At 31.0% G+C, this 15,521-nt stretch overlaps 1 protein-coding gene and 1 long non-coding RNA gene across 4 annotated transcripts in view; one reads left to right on the top strand and one right to left on the bottom strand.

The window, feature by feature from the left end:
• The window catches only part of LOC127714692 (uncharacterized), a 101,863-nt gene extending 98,971 nt beyond the window's left edge, over positions 1 to 2,892 (top strand). For all 3 annotated transcript variants that reach the window (XM_052220759.1, XM_052220760.1, XM_052220761.1), the window contains exons 6-7: positions 20 to 94; positions 1,161 to 2,892. In XM_052220759.1, the coding sequence (XP_052076719.1) occupies positions 20 to 94; positions 1,161 to 1,237 (152 nt within the window). In that variant the 3' untranslated portion in view covers positions 1,238 to 2,892. The remainder of the gene's footprint in view (positions 1 to 19; positions 95 to 1,160) is intronic.
• LOC127714703 (uncharacterized) overlaps positions 1 to 15,521 on the bottom strand; it is a 129,205-nt gene that overhangs the window by 28,828 nt on the left and 84,856 nt on the right. The window lies entirely within an intron of this gene.

Genomic DNA, 15,521 nt, shown 5'->3' with positions numbered 1-15,521 from the left:
CTATAACGCACTTTCCCAGATTCCTGTCATCAACAGATAGAACTGGATGTAATTAAAACAAGCGTATTGATGGTTGTTATTGGAACTCCAATAGGTACTTATTTAAATATGGTCACTTGAGAATAAGAAAAAAAGCTAAGAGTATAGTATAAGCAAAAGAGACACTAACTTCACGACAAAAAATAAAAAAAAAAACTTTTAGAATACAACTTTAGGTCTTCAGAAATAGACAAGCGTCTCTACAATATGTCAGGATTTAAATCGGCCCGAGTCTAAACAGATATGGATAAATTAACTTATAACGTATTTTTACATTATGAGCTTTCGTTTTATTTGCTTCAGTGTACTAAACGAAGGTAAATTCAGTAAAAGCGTTTCGGACGCACTTTGGGAGCTATATATAACCAACAAGAAATAGTCAATTCATATAAGGTCGACTTTGCCTGCTGGAGTTCAGACCTTTGATTTTTTTTTTTTATTATTTTCTGAATTTATCAACGGAAAATATTTTTAAATCGTCTTATGCCTAGGCATGGACTACTGAACTGATGATACTTTAGCATTCCACCAGCAACCGTGCTAGTAAACGATAATTGACTTACCTGAAAGCTGATTTAAATAACATTAACGGAACCAATTTTTCTGCACCAGATGCGCACTTCGACAATAAATGTATCTTCAGTCATGCTCGAAGCCAAAATATTTGAAATTCCAAAATATTCAAATGATAAAGAACTTTTAAACCAAGAAGGATAAAAATTACAGCCAAAGCCGGATAATTTTAAGTGATGACTTGCATATTATAAATACTATTATATTGAATTAATGATCTTACACATGAACAGCTTGATTATATGAATATGCAGCATTTGAATCAAGGAATCACAAGAGATTGCCTACAATGGCAATATCTATGTTAATATCTATCAAAATGGACACGAGCTTGGCGTATTTTCAAACCCCATTTCATATACTAGTCGTGTATTCTCTTGAGAAGGATTTTCAAATTGCCTAGGAGGATATGATTTCTCAAAAGAAACACTCGCGTCAGTTTATAAATGTAGTCATGGTTCTATAAATGAAACATTCTAAATATCATGTTGTTCTTATTTTCAGGCGGTATTTAATTTTAATAATGTAATCAAGTACGTCTTTTGCAGGATTGATCTATCTGGTTATACTCAGTTGTCTTGTGCGACACCTCAGTCGTACTTGTAGTTCAAAATGTAAGTTATAAGTTACTTATACATTAATGTATAAGTAATTTATAATTGATAAGTTATAAGTTACTTATAACTGTTACATTAATAGAGTTGACATACAATATATACATATACACTATCAATGGTTAAAAACTACTTATTTACCTCTTGGTACAATTTTTTTATAATTAGGATCCTGTTGCATTATGACAAATACTGCATTCCTTTTTTTTTATTCTTACTGAAAATATTTGTTTTGACCTAAACTCAAAAAAGCACTTAATCACTTTTATTTACAATTGACTTAATTATATACGTTTAACGTCTTTACCCTCTATTTTCTCCTTTTGATTTCCTGCATTTGTCATTTCGTACAGCGAACACGTAACCCTTACTACCAGGTTAGCAATATTTTGACACGTATATATACAAATCACTGGATAAATATGTAAGAGAGTCAATGTTTGGTAATGACCATTAAGTATAACACATATTTTTGTAAACATTAAGCTAAAATCATTGTATTTATCTTTATGTAACCTCGCCCCAAGGGAGGCGATATACTACTTAACTTCTGTCAATTCGTCCGCATGCCCGTTTGCCATTGACATTTGTTGAAAGATTCCTACAATTTGGTATCGAGCTTTATAGAGCATTTATTACCGCGGGATGCATTTCCATTTATCGTTTTTAACCTCTTTATTCTCAAAAAAGCGGCAGAGTATGTATCACTCATGAGCAATAGATCACAGTACAATATGTTTAACTTGTAGAAAGATATAATTTAGTGTGTATGTTAGGGGTAACGGCATTTGATGTATTGAAATGTTCTGTCTTATTCAGAATAGTTGTATTGAATTTATAAACAAGGTAATTTGTGATCTCATGTAAACTCTTGCCAATAAAATTGTTAAATTGTCTTGGTATCGTAACTGATATATTTTTTTGGTTATTTAGTGTCACATTATTGCAGAATCTCATAGGCTATATATTACCATGTTTATAAATTATTGAACTTGTATCTGTCCGATTTTCATATGAAATACTATTATGATAGCCTTATTAGTCTATTGTTATGACATAAAGTTCAATAATTGTCAAAATGAAATATTGATTGATTCATGTTCATTATATTTATGTTGTGGTCTTTACTGTACTCTCATGCTCTACCCAGTTGCAGTAATTCACATTTTCCCTCTCAGGTTATTTGGCTGATATTCAATGAGTTAACATTTTTTGATTGATTTATATTATAAAAACTTATAATGCCTATCCTCATTTTGTGTAGGGTCCACATTAAAAATAAATGTTTTATGTGTGTTTTTGTTTATACAAATATATGGTTTTGTACTTTACTAATTCAAGTATTTATCATGAGAGGGCATTTAGGGAAACCTAAAGCATGAATGTGAATTATACATGCACGTTGTTTTAATATTGTCTTTCATTTTTTATACCAATAAAAAAATATCAGATTATAAATTGGATCTGTTTATTTTGTAAATATTCAAGTTAAGATATTATGATCAACAGAAAATTATAGTCAAATTATACAAATTTCCATAATCCTTCCTACCTAAACATGTTAAATGATCAAAAAAACATGTTTCATTATTATAATTTACCCGAGTTAGATACATATCTCTTATGCGATTGATTGAACAAATGTAATATATATTTTTTTATTAAATGTTTTTGCTTGTGAAAATTCTATCCCAAAACCCTTAAGTTATTTAAGAAAAGAAAAGATGAGGGTATATTAATTAATGTTTGTTTTACGCCGCATTTGCACAAAAAGGCTATATCGCGGCGATGATGAGGGTATAGCATAATTAATAAATCAAATAGGAGTTACTGACATTAAGTTACTCATTGGTCAATTCGTTAACATTATGCAAACGAATTCAAACACTAGGCATATATAAGCTGATTTTGTTCATGTAAACAAATTTCTTTGACGTATTTTTATCAAAAAGGAAATAGTAAAAGATAGACAATCAAATTGCTAACAATCATGCTGTTGGAATTTGCTGTTTTTAAAAAACATTGTTTATAATTCTTGATAAAGCGAAAATAAAGATTGTTTTTTTGTGATTCCATTAAGAAACACGTGTTTATCTATGTTCTTGAAAAAAATGAATTTAAATTGTGGTTAATATGATCTTGTTGTTTGATCTTTAAAAAGATAATATTTTTTTCAACCATCCTACCATTATTTTAACTAATATGATAACTTAGTTTAGATAATTGTCAATACAAGGTGTATGCATTGTTTCATTTCCCTCATACAGGTGAATATTTTCCATAAATCAACTTTCACATAAAAAAAAAGTATAAAAAAATACCGAACTACCAAGGAAAATTAAAAAAAACTGACAAAACTAAAGGCTATCATTCAATGGAACAAGTTAATACAACTGCCATATTCCTGACTTGGTACAGGCATTTACCAAAGGAAATGGTGTGTTAAACCTGGTTGTAAAGCTGGCTAAACATCACAGTTGTATGAGAGTTGTTTATAGTTTAGTTATATTGACCAAATTGGCCAGGTAACCCAAATAGACATAATAGGTTAACATAATAATTGTTTGGACCCAGCAGCCAAATGTGTGTAAACACACATCACAGGCATATAACACAACCTACCAAAAAAATTTCAATCATCCAAATTAATCTTACAAAGACGCATACAAAAAAAGTGTAGTATATAGTAAATTTCAAATTTGCCAATGACGTCAGCATATACCGTGTATAGTATACTGACTTTCTGGATGAAGTGAAAATAAAGAAAATATAAATACGAGGATAAACAAAATAGAAACAACACTTTAAAAACCCTCTGTGTACGAATCGTACATCAGAACACACCAGCACCAGGAATGCCCAAAGTTAAAAAGTCAAAAACCCAATGACGGGATGTTTAAATACCGAGTAACGTCAAAAGTCATACAAGCAAAAGAAATTAAATAGCATGAAGACAAATAACGGGGAAACTAAAGTAAAATAAAAAGATACACGACATCAGTGCCTCGAATCCATAACTCAAGGCCTTCTAGTAATTTTTGCGAAGGAGACACTGACTATTTATCGAATAGGTCTTGAAAATTTTCCATGAATTTTTCGAGAAAAAGGACGGTGACGTTCTTTGACAAAAACTCTGGCTTATTATTTTCATTATTTGAACGACGGCGTTTAACAAAGTGTAAGTAGCAGCTGCAAGCTCTCGACTTTCGTATGAGTTTAGAAATGCACACCACACACTTAAATCTTAATACAATTTGTGCTGTTATTTGCAAACATAAAATCCACATTAATTGATGTTAAGTTCAAATAGCTCCCGTCATACAAATTGACTGACATGTATATATGCAATGCATTCACAGCCCAAAACAATTGAATTATTGTCTTTGTTTACACCGGTACCATTGAATGACAAACAAAAACTTAAACGTAGTTACCACAGAGCAAAATGTAGTTAGTAGCATCTACAAGATGTTTTACTCCTTATGTACTACTTATTATCCATCTACCTCTGTAAACAATTCATTTACGTAACGTTTTGTCCTTATTTTCCGTGGGAAGGAATTGACTGAATTACATAACTTCAACATGGTTACTGGAATGCAAAGCAACATCTAAATAAGGTGGCATCTGAATGACTTGACGACAAGTACTGGACATCTAATACAATTGGATCACAGTTGGTGAATCAAGATCATGAACAAGTAAAGCTGTCGGTTTAAAGCAAAACAACCACAATAGATAAAACTCGATACATATGTCTTGGTTCTAGCATTATGATGAAAGCGTACAGAACCCATTAGTAAACCCTGGTCTTTTGTCTGTTATTGTTAACAGGTTCTTTAACGATTTTGTCTTACACCTAATTTGACGATTGTTTGTGAATCAACTGGCTGTACGCGTATTAGGAAATTATCATCGAGTAAAAGATAAACCTCTATTCATTTTTTGTTCGATAACTGCGATCAATTCTTTCTATTTCATATTCTCCCTCTACACGTCACTAAGTTTCAGGTCAACATTGGTTTACAAATGGTACAAAACGCATGGTGTTAACGTATAAATTATGAGTATTGTATGCATACTATTACGCTTGATTTTATTTTAAACATATTTTATATGACTACCTTTGTTTTCCTGCATTTCATGCGAAAATATGTTTCACATTAATTCTAGTAATATGTGGAACTGTGTATGTTTAATGTTTTGTTTTATTTTATTTTTTTTTCTCTGTATGCTGCTTCACTATAAAGGACATATTTTTAATTACAATTGCTATTTTTGAATTGTTTTTATATATTTGGAGATTACGTTATCTTGATCTGTTGACTATGTACATGTTTGTATGGCGCGACCTAAATATATACATTGCTACAAATCTGTTTTACATCTGAGGACAACGTGACATTTAAAACGCAAAAGTTAAGATAATGACAACACCATGGCAATAAATAACGACGAAAATTTAACAAATTACTGCATAGAAAACTAAAGACTTAATAATACGAAACCTATTACAAAGTTGAGGGTGAATGTTCTTACAAACTATTTGATTGAAATATCGCGTTCCTTTGCATAATAAACATTTAATACACAATTTATATACTGTTTTGTATTTCAGTGATAATTGATATTGTCCTTCGAATAATACCGGATTAAAAAATGCATTGTTGATGATATTTTATTTTCGTGGTATTGCCAAAATCTGTATACAAGCCTATTGCATTTTTATATAAAAATGAGAAGATGTGGTATAATTGCCAATGAGACAACTCTCCACAAGAGACCAAACGACACAGAAAGTGACCACCGTACGGACTTCAACAATGTGAAAAACCATAGCCAGCTATAACAGGCCTCGAAATGACAAATGTAAAACAATTCAAACGAGAAATCTAACGGCTAATTTATGTACAAAATAATGAACGAAAAACAAATATGATACACATAAACAAACGACAACCACTGAGTTACAGGCTCTTGACCAGGGACAGGCACATACATAATGGGGTGGGGTTAAACATGTAAGCGGTCGCCCAATTATATTTATTTGAACAATGCAATTTGTGGTTCATCTATACTTAGGAAATCCACAACATTCGGTTCTTAAATATAATTGTTTGAATGATAAACTGAATTGCTACACGGACTTTAAAACATGTATTGTTTATATCACTGAAATCAAAAAATGACTACTCAATTGCCTCATAAATTGTATGTAAACTTTACGTACCAATAAAAGCTAATTTTATTTTTCTAGACAATATATTATTTTCTTTAATAACCACAATGTATATTGAAAGGAAATAGAGATAAAGAAGCATCAGCATGATATGTCAATTTACATAATCAATCTATGTATGCAGTATCTGTCTTGCGAAAACAAATTGTTTATACAATTATTATCGTTGTTCTGTCTGTTTCTATATTGTACGTTCCTTGGATATCCTTTTTTGACTTGTTTCTTCTGTATTTTTCTCTTCTACAATATGACAATGTAGCCGAGATCAATACCATAACAAATGCCAGTGATCCAGTGCAAACAGTATACAGAAAAACACTGTTCACTGTGTCTGAAATATAGAAACAATAAAATTACAAAAGCGGTAGTCGGGTGTATTGTCCGTTGTTTTCCTGCGGTTTACATGTTGTAATGTACTATTATTTATTTATTTACTTCTCTGTCCTGAGTGTTCTTGTGTTTATTTGTACTGTATTCCCGTCACGAAGTGTTGTCATTTTAGCGGTATTTTTAACATTGCCATATGAGCTGGAGCTTTGGCTAGCCATAAAACCAGGTTCAACCCACCACTTTTCCCTAAAATGTCCTGTACCAAGTCAGGAATATGGCAGTTTTTAAATAATCCGTTTCTATGTTTGTTGGTGTTTGTTTTTGAGTCTGTTGTTCCGTTATTTTCCTCTTATAGTTGAAGTGTTTCCCTCGGTTTTAGTTTTAACCCAGATGTATTTTCGCTTAATCTATTTATGACTATTGAATAGCGTTATACTAGTGTTGCCTTTTTTTGTCGTCATTACTTTTTTTCTAAAAAAAATCATTTTTTCGGAAACGAAACAAGCTGAAAGATAGTACTCAGGGGCAGACGTTTGGTGTTGTAGATGATTTAACAAATCAAGTTTTCGATAAACCTGGTAAATTTTGGGGCCAGTTGTGAAAACATTTCTTTTATGACGCATGATCAAAGGTTCTGGCAATGTCAGCATCATACTACCACATGATCCCAACGAAGGAGCAAAGGTTATTCAAATCGTTGTCATATTGGATGAGTGTTTTCTTTGTAATTTGGTATAAGCCGTAATTCTTTGAACATAGACAAATTCCAGAAATATTTGTTCATATCTCAGAAACGGTAAAGGTTTGACAAATTCTATTCGAATATTAAATTTCTAGAGACAATTCCATTGAAACACTGCTTCAACAAGACACGAAATGAATTACAATACCAATGTACAAATACAAACGCCAATCAAACAATAATCTCAAGTACTCAAAAGGTCGACAAAGGCCAAGTGTCTAAAAATAAAATATCAGGCACTTAAAACTTCAGGAAGGTACAAGTGTAACGATAACATTATACAATAAATATCAATTACTAAAATGTCAATCACAGATAAGTATGTATAAACTATTCAAGTACTCAAGAGTTCAACAACAGTCAAGTGGTTTCATAAAACTGCATATTCTCAAGAGATCAAATGTAGGTACAGCATGATTATGATAATAGGTTATTAATTACCTGTCTACTTAAGTAGCGTTTACACATAACCTGAGTTATTAATTACCTGTCTACTTAAGTAGTGTTTACACAAAACATGAGTTTTCCAATAATTATTGCAGTTATATATATTTTTAGAGGACAAAAAAATGTTAAGACAGCCAACGATGATCTTTATGACATAAAAGAGGAATACAAATATTAAATTCATTCGGAAAAAGAGTCGGTAAAACTTTATTAGTTAGAGGCAAGTAATTACATCACTGATCACAGAACAGACTTCCGAATAACACAGCTTAAGGCAAAATCTTTAAAGGTATTCATGTTTGCCCTTTTCAACATTTGATATTTATTATGGGTAAAGGAATAATCTTACGGTTGTGTTGTGTGTCAATCAATATTATTTATGGTATGAAATAAACAAATATCTGAAATATAACAATATCTTTTTTTATTCTGAGTATCATGCAATCAATATGACAAATTGAACAGATATAGGAAGAATTTAATTTAATTTGATCTGAAGCAAATACTTAAGTCTGATTAAAAAGGATACAACCCAAATAGCTGAATTCGTTTTTTGTATTGACCCTCTTATGTCACGGAAATGGCCTACTTGTAACCTAGAGACCATCTTTTTCTACCCTTCGTAATTACCTGGATTGTGTCTCTGCATCAGCTGTTCAATGCCGATCAATGTTTTAGTAAAACATCCTGTTAATATCCCACAGCTTCACGCAAAACCAAACGTGTCGCAAGAAAGAAAGTGTTGTAAAGATTCAAATGACAAACAATATTTTAATAACAAAATCCAAATTTGAATTCAATTTCTTCAGCAGCAATATGGAACTGAATGCAATCGTAGTCCTTTAAACCCGACATGTAACATGTATAATTTAAATGCAATTTTGTCAACAAAAAAAAACTTTATCAAAAAGCTGCATTTTTGTTTTGTCATTTCGTTTATGATTGACCAGAACTTCTGTGTATCCTTTTTGCAGTATACAAAGACAAAATGTAAACATTTCACATTATGATTTGTTTAATTACTATTAAATCAATAGTTTCATTTTTCCATGCATTTGATACTTGCATTCACATTTGTTTATTCCACTGGCTGTTGTAGCATTATCAGACAACAGTGTTAGTAACTCACCTATAAATATATGTATAACATTTATAAGTGTATTTACGCTTAACTATATTAGATAACATGTCTTTTTTGTATAAACAAAAATCCTTGAAAACGTTTTCGTAGCGAATTCTCCAACTTATCCAAAGACTTAATCACGACAGACTATTGGGTACTTATTTTTTGGAATACCAAAGAATTTCTTCGGTGAATGACTAGTCGATGTCCTGTTTAAAAACGTGCTAATATATATTGTTATAATTCTGAATGTTATATTCTTTTTTTAGCGACAGTTAAAACGATCTGTCCATTCTAGAAATGACTTATGTTGGTCATGTTATTTCTTGTTCGACTTTATGATAACTGATTGCAGACTGTCAGTTAATATTTTCTATTTATTGATCCAATGCAAGTAAATATCAATCGATCACAATGTTAGCCCTAACAAGAATTGGTGTGTTCTGGTAAATTTGATTTCAAACTAATGCATTTAGATTGTAATGTTGTTTTTAGGCTTTTGTTGGTTAACAATATTACATTTATCAGAGATAGTTGTGTTCGGTCATTTGACAAGTCCAGAAAAGCAGTGGGCATTTCAATACTTTACTTCATATATATATTTTGATGTTTGAAGTATGTTGTTTTTCGAAGATGTAGACTACGATTCAGTTATTTTTGATAATAATATAAATTTACCTTCCACCTTATATGTTTCTGCATGCTCTGTTATTGTGGTCACGGCTTTCTCTGTTTGATCTTGCATTTTGTTCATAGAGATGCACCCTAATACATTATTGCAACTGAAATATATGATACATTCAAAGCTATAAACTGCATATTTAAGGTTTGGTAAAATTTGTCACTTTTTTTCGAAATTTGTTCCACATTTCTTTGTTTTAACATATACATGATATATAAAACCAAGTATTTTTGTTTTAGTAACATAAACACATGAAATAGATAGAGAAATGTCTTTAAAATAAGTGTTGCTATAAAATACATTTTATTTTTTTTGTGTGTTAGCCTTTTTTTTTTATAAGCAACAATATTTGTTTATTTCGAATCCCTCCTTAAAAAAATATATGATTCCAAGAATTTAAGGATCTAATATTTTGGTACATTTAAAGAAATAAGATCTATAAACAAACGATAAATTATGTATCATTTGATAATAGAATTTCGTCAAGAAAAAATTAAATAAAACTGTAAATTAGCAATTCGTCTGTTTAACTTTGTTTATCACTCCAAAAATAATATCTGAGTAATGACTTTTCTTTAGTATTCATTCCTTAATTAAGGTATGCAAATAGGCCATGCAAACTTTTGTTCTTTGAATGTCATTTAAACCATTAAAATGTTAAGTCAAGCTTGGAAAAAATGTCAAATCCTAAAATGGTAAAATGAATAAAATGATGCACTGTACATGTTCATAGCCTTATGTGTTTTCTTGAGTAAACACGTATGTGCTTTTTGTGTCATATAACTATATATATGTTTACCAGTTGAATTCATTTGCCATAAAAAAATGAAATGTATAAATATGCAAGATATAATTCGTTCAATTAAGTGAAAAACAATGTGTTGGTTCACATCGAAATAATGATACAAGTATGTCAATAATTTATGTATAGTATGTGGTTAAATTATTTTTTAATTCATATATTTTCATTGGTTATATCAAATAAAGCATAATTAAAAGGATATTTAGAGTAGATGTCAGTGTTCATTAGACAGAACCGGACTAAACTTAAATATAAAAGCCATCTTGAGGTCAGCACAATTTACTGACTATGCACAATTGTCAATGTAATATTTATATCAAGCTCTTATCCGCCGCTAGACAAAAAAGAAAGCAATTAATAAAGTCTGTTTCCAACAAAACATTGCCAAACAAATGTTAAAAAATGCATCTTAAGACTGGCACTTACGATCACGTATGATGCACATCACTTGAGACAGACATGTGATGGGGTCGGATTTAAAGCAGTATTTTAAATTCAATAGAATTGCATGAGAACTTTCAATATAAATCAGTTCTGATTAACCACTCTCTAATTTGTATATAAAAGGTACTATTTACAAAGACATAAGTTCAAATTTACTAGACTAGTATGGACATGTTGCATAAAATAAAACACATGTCTTCTCTACATCTAAGAAGTCATCGTGGTAATGGAAAGTAAATTTGCCTCCGATTAACTAGAATATAGAGATAGGAAATAACACTGTTACAATATGCCTTCTTTGTTCTTAGGATATACATACATGTAATACAAGGTAATCAAAAAATTTGTTCTCAGTAAGTGAAAGTCGATTGGTATCTCAAACTCATGTCGTCATACGTTCTATTACCCCCGGCTTAGTATATTTCTCGGATTTCGATCGGCTAATAGCAGGTCGTTAAAAAAAACCATAGCCCTCGGTTTTGCTAACCCATATACCCGTTTGTTGCTTACAATTACCCCGGGAAACTTCACGCGCGTTTCTACGCTATTTGCCATTTACCAGTGAAAATTTAATTCTGTAGATTTTCCATGATGCCTCTAATTAAAATATGTAATCTAATAACGATTAAATCCTATTGATTTTCTTTGTTGACATAGTTTTTTGTTTTGTTTTTACAGTGATTAAGATTATAACACAATGTTGACTGCTGTACCCCAATCTTTCACATTTTTACCTATTATGTCTGTTTGTTTAGCTCACACATTGTTGTCATACAAGTGATAGGCTTAGCTAGGTATTAAACCAGGGTTAATCTACTATTTTCTTCATAAGGAAATGCCTGTACCAAACCATGAATATGACAGTTGTTTTCTATTCGTTTGATGTGTTTGAGCTTTTGATTTTGCCATTTGTTCATGACTTTCCGTTTTGAATTTCGCTTTGAGTTCGGTATTTTCGTTATTTTACTGTTAGCTACCAGTTCTTCAAAGAACGGGACTACTGACAAAGTTTTGCAAATGGCTCTCGGTGACGTCATACCGTCTACGACGTAACGCTTTTATCATTAAACGCAAATATGTCAAATTTCCAAATTTCAGAAAAACGTTTTTAAGTAATAAAAAAAACATTACTTTCACGAGACACTGTGCGTCGCTTTTCCCTGGAATATTGGCCAATTCATACTGAAACCGAGAATTCATTCGTTATCTACGTTCCTATCCGTCAAAATGGGTATTTTAACACTTTTTGGTACCCTATACACCCTTTGATTTAACCACAGGATGTGTTTAAATAGCCATATATAAGTATATGAACGTAGAACTTATTATATCGACGGTTGTAGTTCTAGGAAGAGCACGACTCCAACAATGCCCAATTTTTAATATAAAAAAGAAAGGACTAGTGGTGTTTTAAGTATAATCAGTGCTATAAAATTACAAATGATGTTCGAGACTTTTTTTAAATTCAACAAACCAACGTTGAACTTTGGTCGCTCATGCTTTTATTAGAGTACTGCATAAAAAAACAAAGAAAGAATGCACAACAAATACTTCAAATGGGAAAATTTTGGTTTGAAATTAGGATATGGTGATCTTTTGGCCAATGACATTTTACTTATCAACTGCATATGCAAGTGTCACCACATGCATTCAAATTAATAATAATTACAAACCTTTCATTCATTTGACAATTGCAAATTTCAGAACACTTCCTGCCAAACATATTAGAAGAACAGGGACTACATGGTTTTCCTTGAGCTGATAAAAACCCTGTCTTACATTCTACAAAACGATAAGAATTGAGAACGTTACATCGTATTTATTAATTTTCTTATGAATTGCTAACAACTTCAATTGAAATACATTTATTGGAATTAAAGATGTGTATTATTATTGATATAATCAAAATTTCATTTGGGATACAGGTGTCCTTCAGTGAACACTTTACAAAATGTCATACATGTTACAACATTGTATCAATCTGTATATCAAATAACTAGTATACAATAATGTCGTTTAGAAATAGTATTCTTATATACATATCCATGCATATGGAACATGTGGAATTGTTGAAACAATTGTGCGATACATTTGCAAATAAACTAAAAACGTTGCATTATAGTCTGCATTAAATATCAGCATATTCAGTGTATAAAAATTGCTGTCCGATATAACTGTTATAAAGAAATACAATAAGATTACACATATCTATATGTTTTCAAAGGAGCTATCATCAAAAGTTGAATGCATGTTTGGCAATGTTGAAATGTAATGGATATACCTATACCCAGTAGAATGTGCTTTTGGTTCGAAAGTCGTTAGAAGATCTTACATGTACATACAGCTGTGGATAAATGTACGATTTCGTAAATTTTAGAAGCGTCTCAAAAACTCTCTAAAGTAGAGAGGAGCTTCTCCAGAACCCTTTTGTCGAATGCATTGAAATCGATATTATACGTATAATGTATACAACAACACAAGTTATGGTAGCAAAAAATATTTATTTAAAGCTGTCTTTTTGACATTTATCTCAAATCCACTTTTGTTTTACACTTTGGCAGTGATACACTTCATCAGTTCTTACCTATACATTCACCATTTTTATTCTCAAAATTATCACAGCAAAAAAACATTTTATTGTATACGGAATGGTGTCCTTTGCTGAAAAGAACATTAAAATTGTGTACTATGTTGTTTGTATTTAAGAAAAGAACATTACATGTGTATGTTGTTTTTGTGTTATCCGAAGTTATTCTTAAACGCATTGATCTTGGAATACTATTATTGCAAAGAAACGTTTCAACGATTTTTTTTTATCTGTTATCATTATTCAAATAAACTCATTTATTCCTAGTAGTATGTTTTGTTCCTTTCATAAAAAAAGTGATTACCAAGTAAATATTTTTCAATTAAAAAACCATTGACACTATAATGAACTTAAACCAAATCCTCTCTATTGGTTCCATTGAATTACAGACTACGGGTTTTCGTTTTATATTTTCTTCTGTGCAACATTTATGAAGTGTGTAGTAAATACATACATATTGATTACCATGAAAAATACCTACAGTTATTGATCGTATACACGCAAAACAGTTACTCAGTTTACCCTTCTTTTCTTGCTGTAAAACATATCTTTCCATTGACCAAATTTAATATGTTAAAGCAGCAAACACTAATCCATACAAGCAACATGAGGTATGCATAGGCAGCCATAGTTAATTTTCTAAAAGGAAATATGTCACTGTGCAATTGTATTTCTAGGAATTTTCCATTAGTTTCCTGATGTAAAGGCCATTTACACAATCGAATACTATTAAACGATGTCCGTCCGGTAATAAAACATATAATGTTATTCTTGTTGTATAAGTCGTTTTAATCTCATATCAATGTAGATCAATCTATATAATATTGCTTTGAAAACATGGTACAGACCAGTAATATATCAATTCAATCAACAACAGAGGTCATTTTATCTGCACACACATTTCATTTCTCAAATAATTTTCTCTCAAATTTTCTTTTAATTTCGCATTTCATTTTCCATATTTGCTTGCCTTCAAAGTATCCTGAGGGTATAGGTTCGTTCAGTAGCGTGATATTTCCGTCCAGACAACTGCCTTACTATTTTGTCCGAAGAAAATGTATACATTGTATATAGAAATATACTAGATACAATGTACAACATCATCAGTAAGGTCAATTTGTTAGTATTTACCTTTTTGTTAAAATTGATTATTTATGATTTGTTGTACCGTTGTAACAAACAACTACTACACTGTATTCTTATGTTGAGACATAAACTGTACGATACAAAAGATGATTTCAGCTTCCAAACTGTGAACTTTGAATTCTTTGTAGCAACATACAGGGTTGCTGCTCACAATGAAGCTATTAAACCAAGAGTTCCAACTGGTTAATTTGAAATCATCCCTTCAAAAATTACATAACATTATTGTTGTATGTCATTATATTTGTTATGGTGACGAATAAGAATGTTTAAACTAACAATTTGCTAGGACCAAACAGACAAACAACAGTATACAAAATATTGCATAGAAAACTAAAGACTGAGCAACACGATCCCCTCCCAAAACCGGAGGTGATCTTGGGTGCTCCGGAAGAGTAAGTAGATCCTGCTTCATATGTGGTAACAGTCGTGTTACTCATGTAAGTACGAACCCGGTGATAAGTCTAATTCGGTATGTCACATTCGGGAAAAAGGAGGACATGTTTGTAGTTACGACGATTCGAACATATCAGTCGTCATATGTTAAACAACGGTCAACCAACTCGCGATGGTATCCATACAGTTTTCGTAGGAATGACTCACCTAAATATTCTCGATGACAAAAATATTTTAATTGTAAACTAATTCACAGCAGGTAACATTACTGTGCCTATAGAAAATTTTCCACAGGAAAGGGAAATGTATTTAAAGTTACTCCGGCGATATACAAAAGTAGATGATGAATTCCAATATTGG

Source organism: Mytilus californianus, unplaced genomic scaffold, assembly GCF_021869535.1.
Source record: "Mytilus californianus isolate M0D057914Y unplaced genomic scaffold, xbMytCali1.0.p SCAF_9, whole genome shotgun sequence".
Taxonomy (NCBI): Eukaryota; Metazoa; Mollusca; class Bivalvia; order Mytilida; family Mytilidae; genus Mytilus; species Mytilus californianus.
The sequence above is the reverse complement of the archived record's forward strand: the minus strand, read 5'-3'. Positions and strand labels throughout refer to the sequence as shown.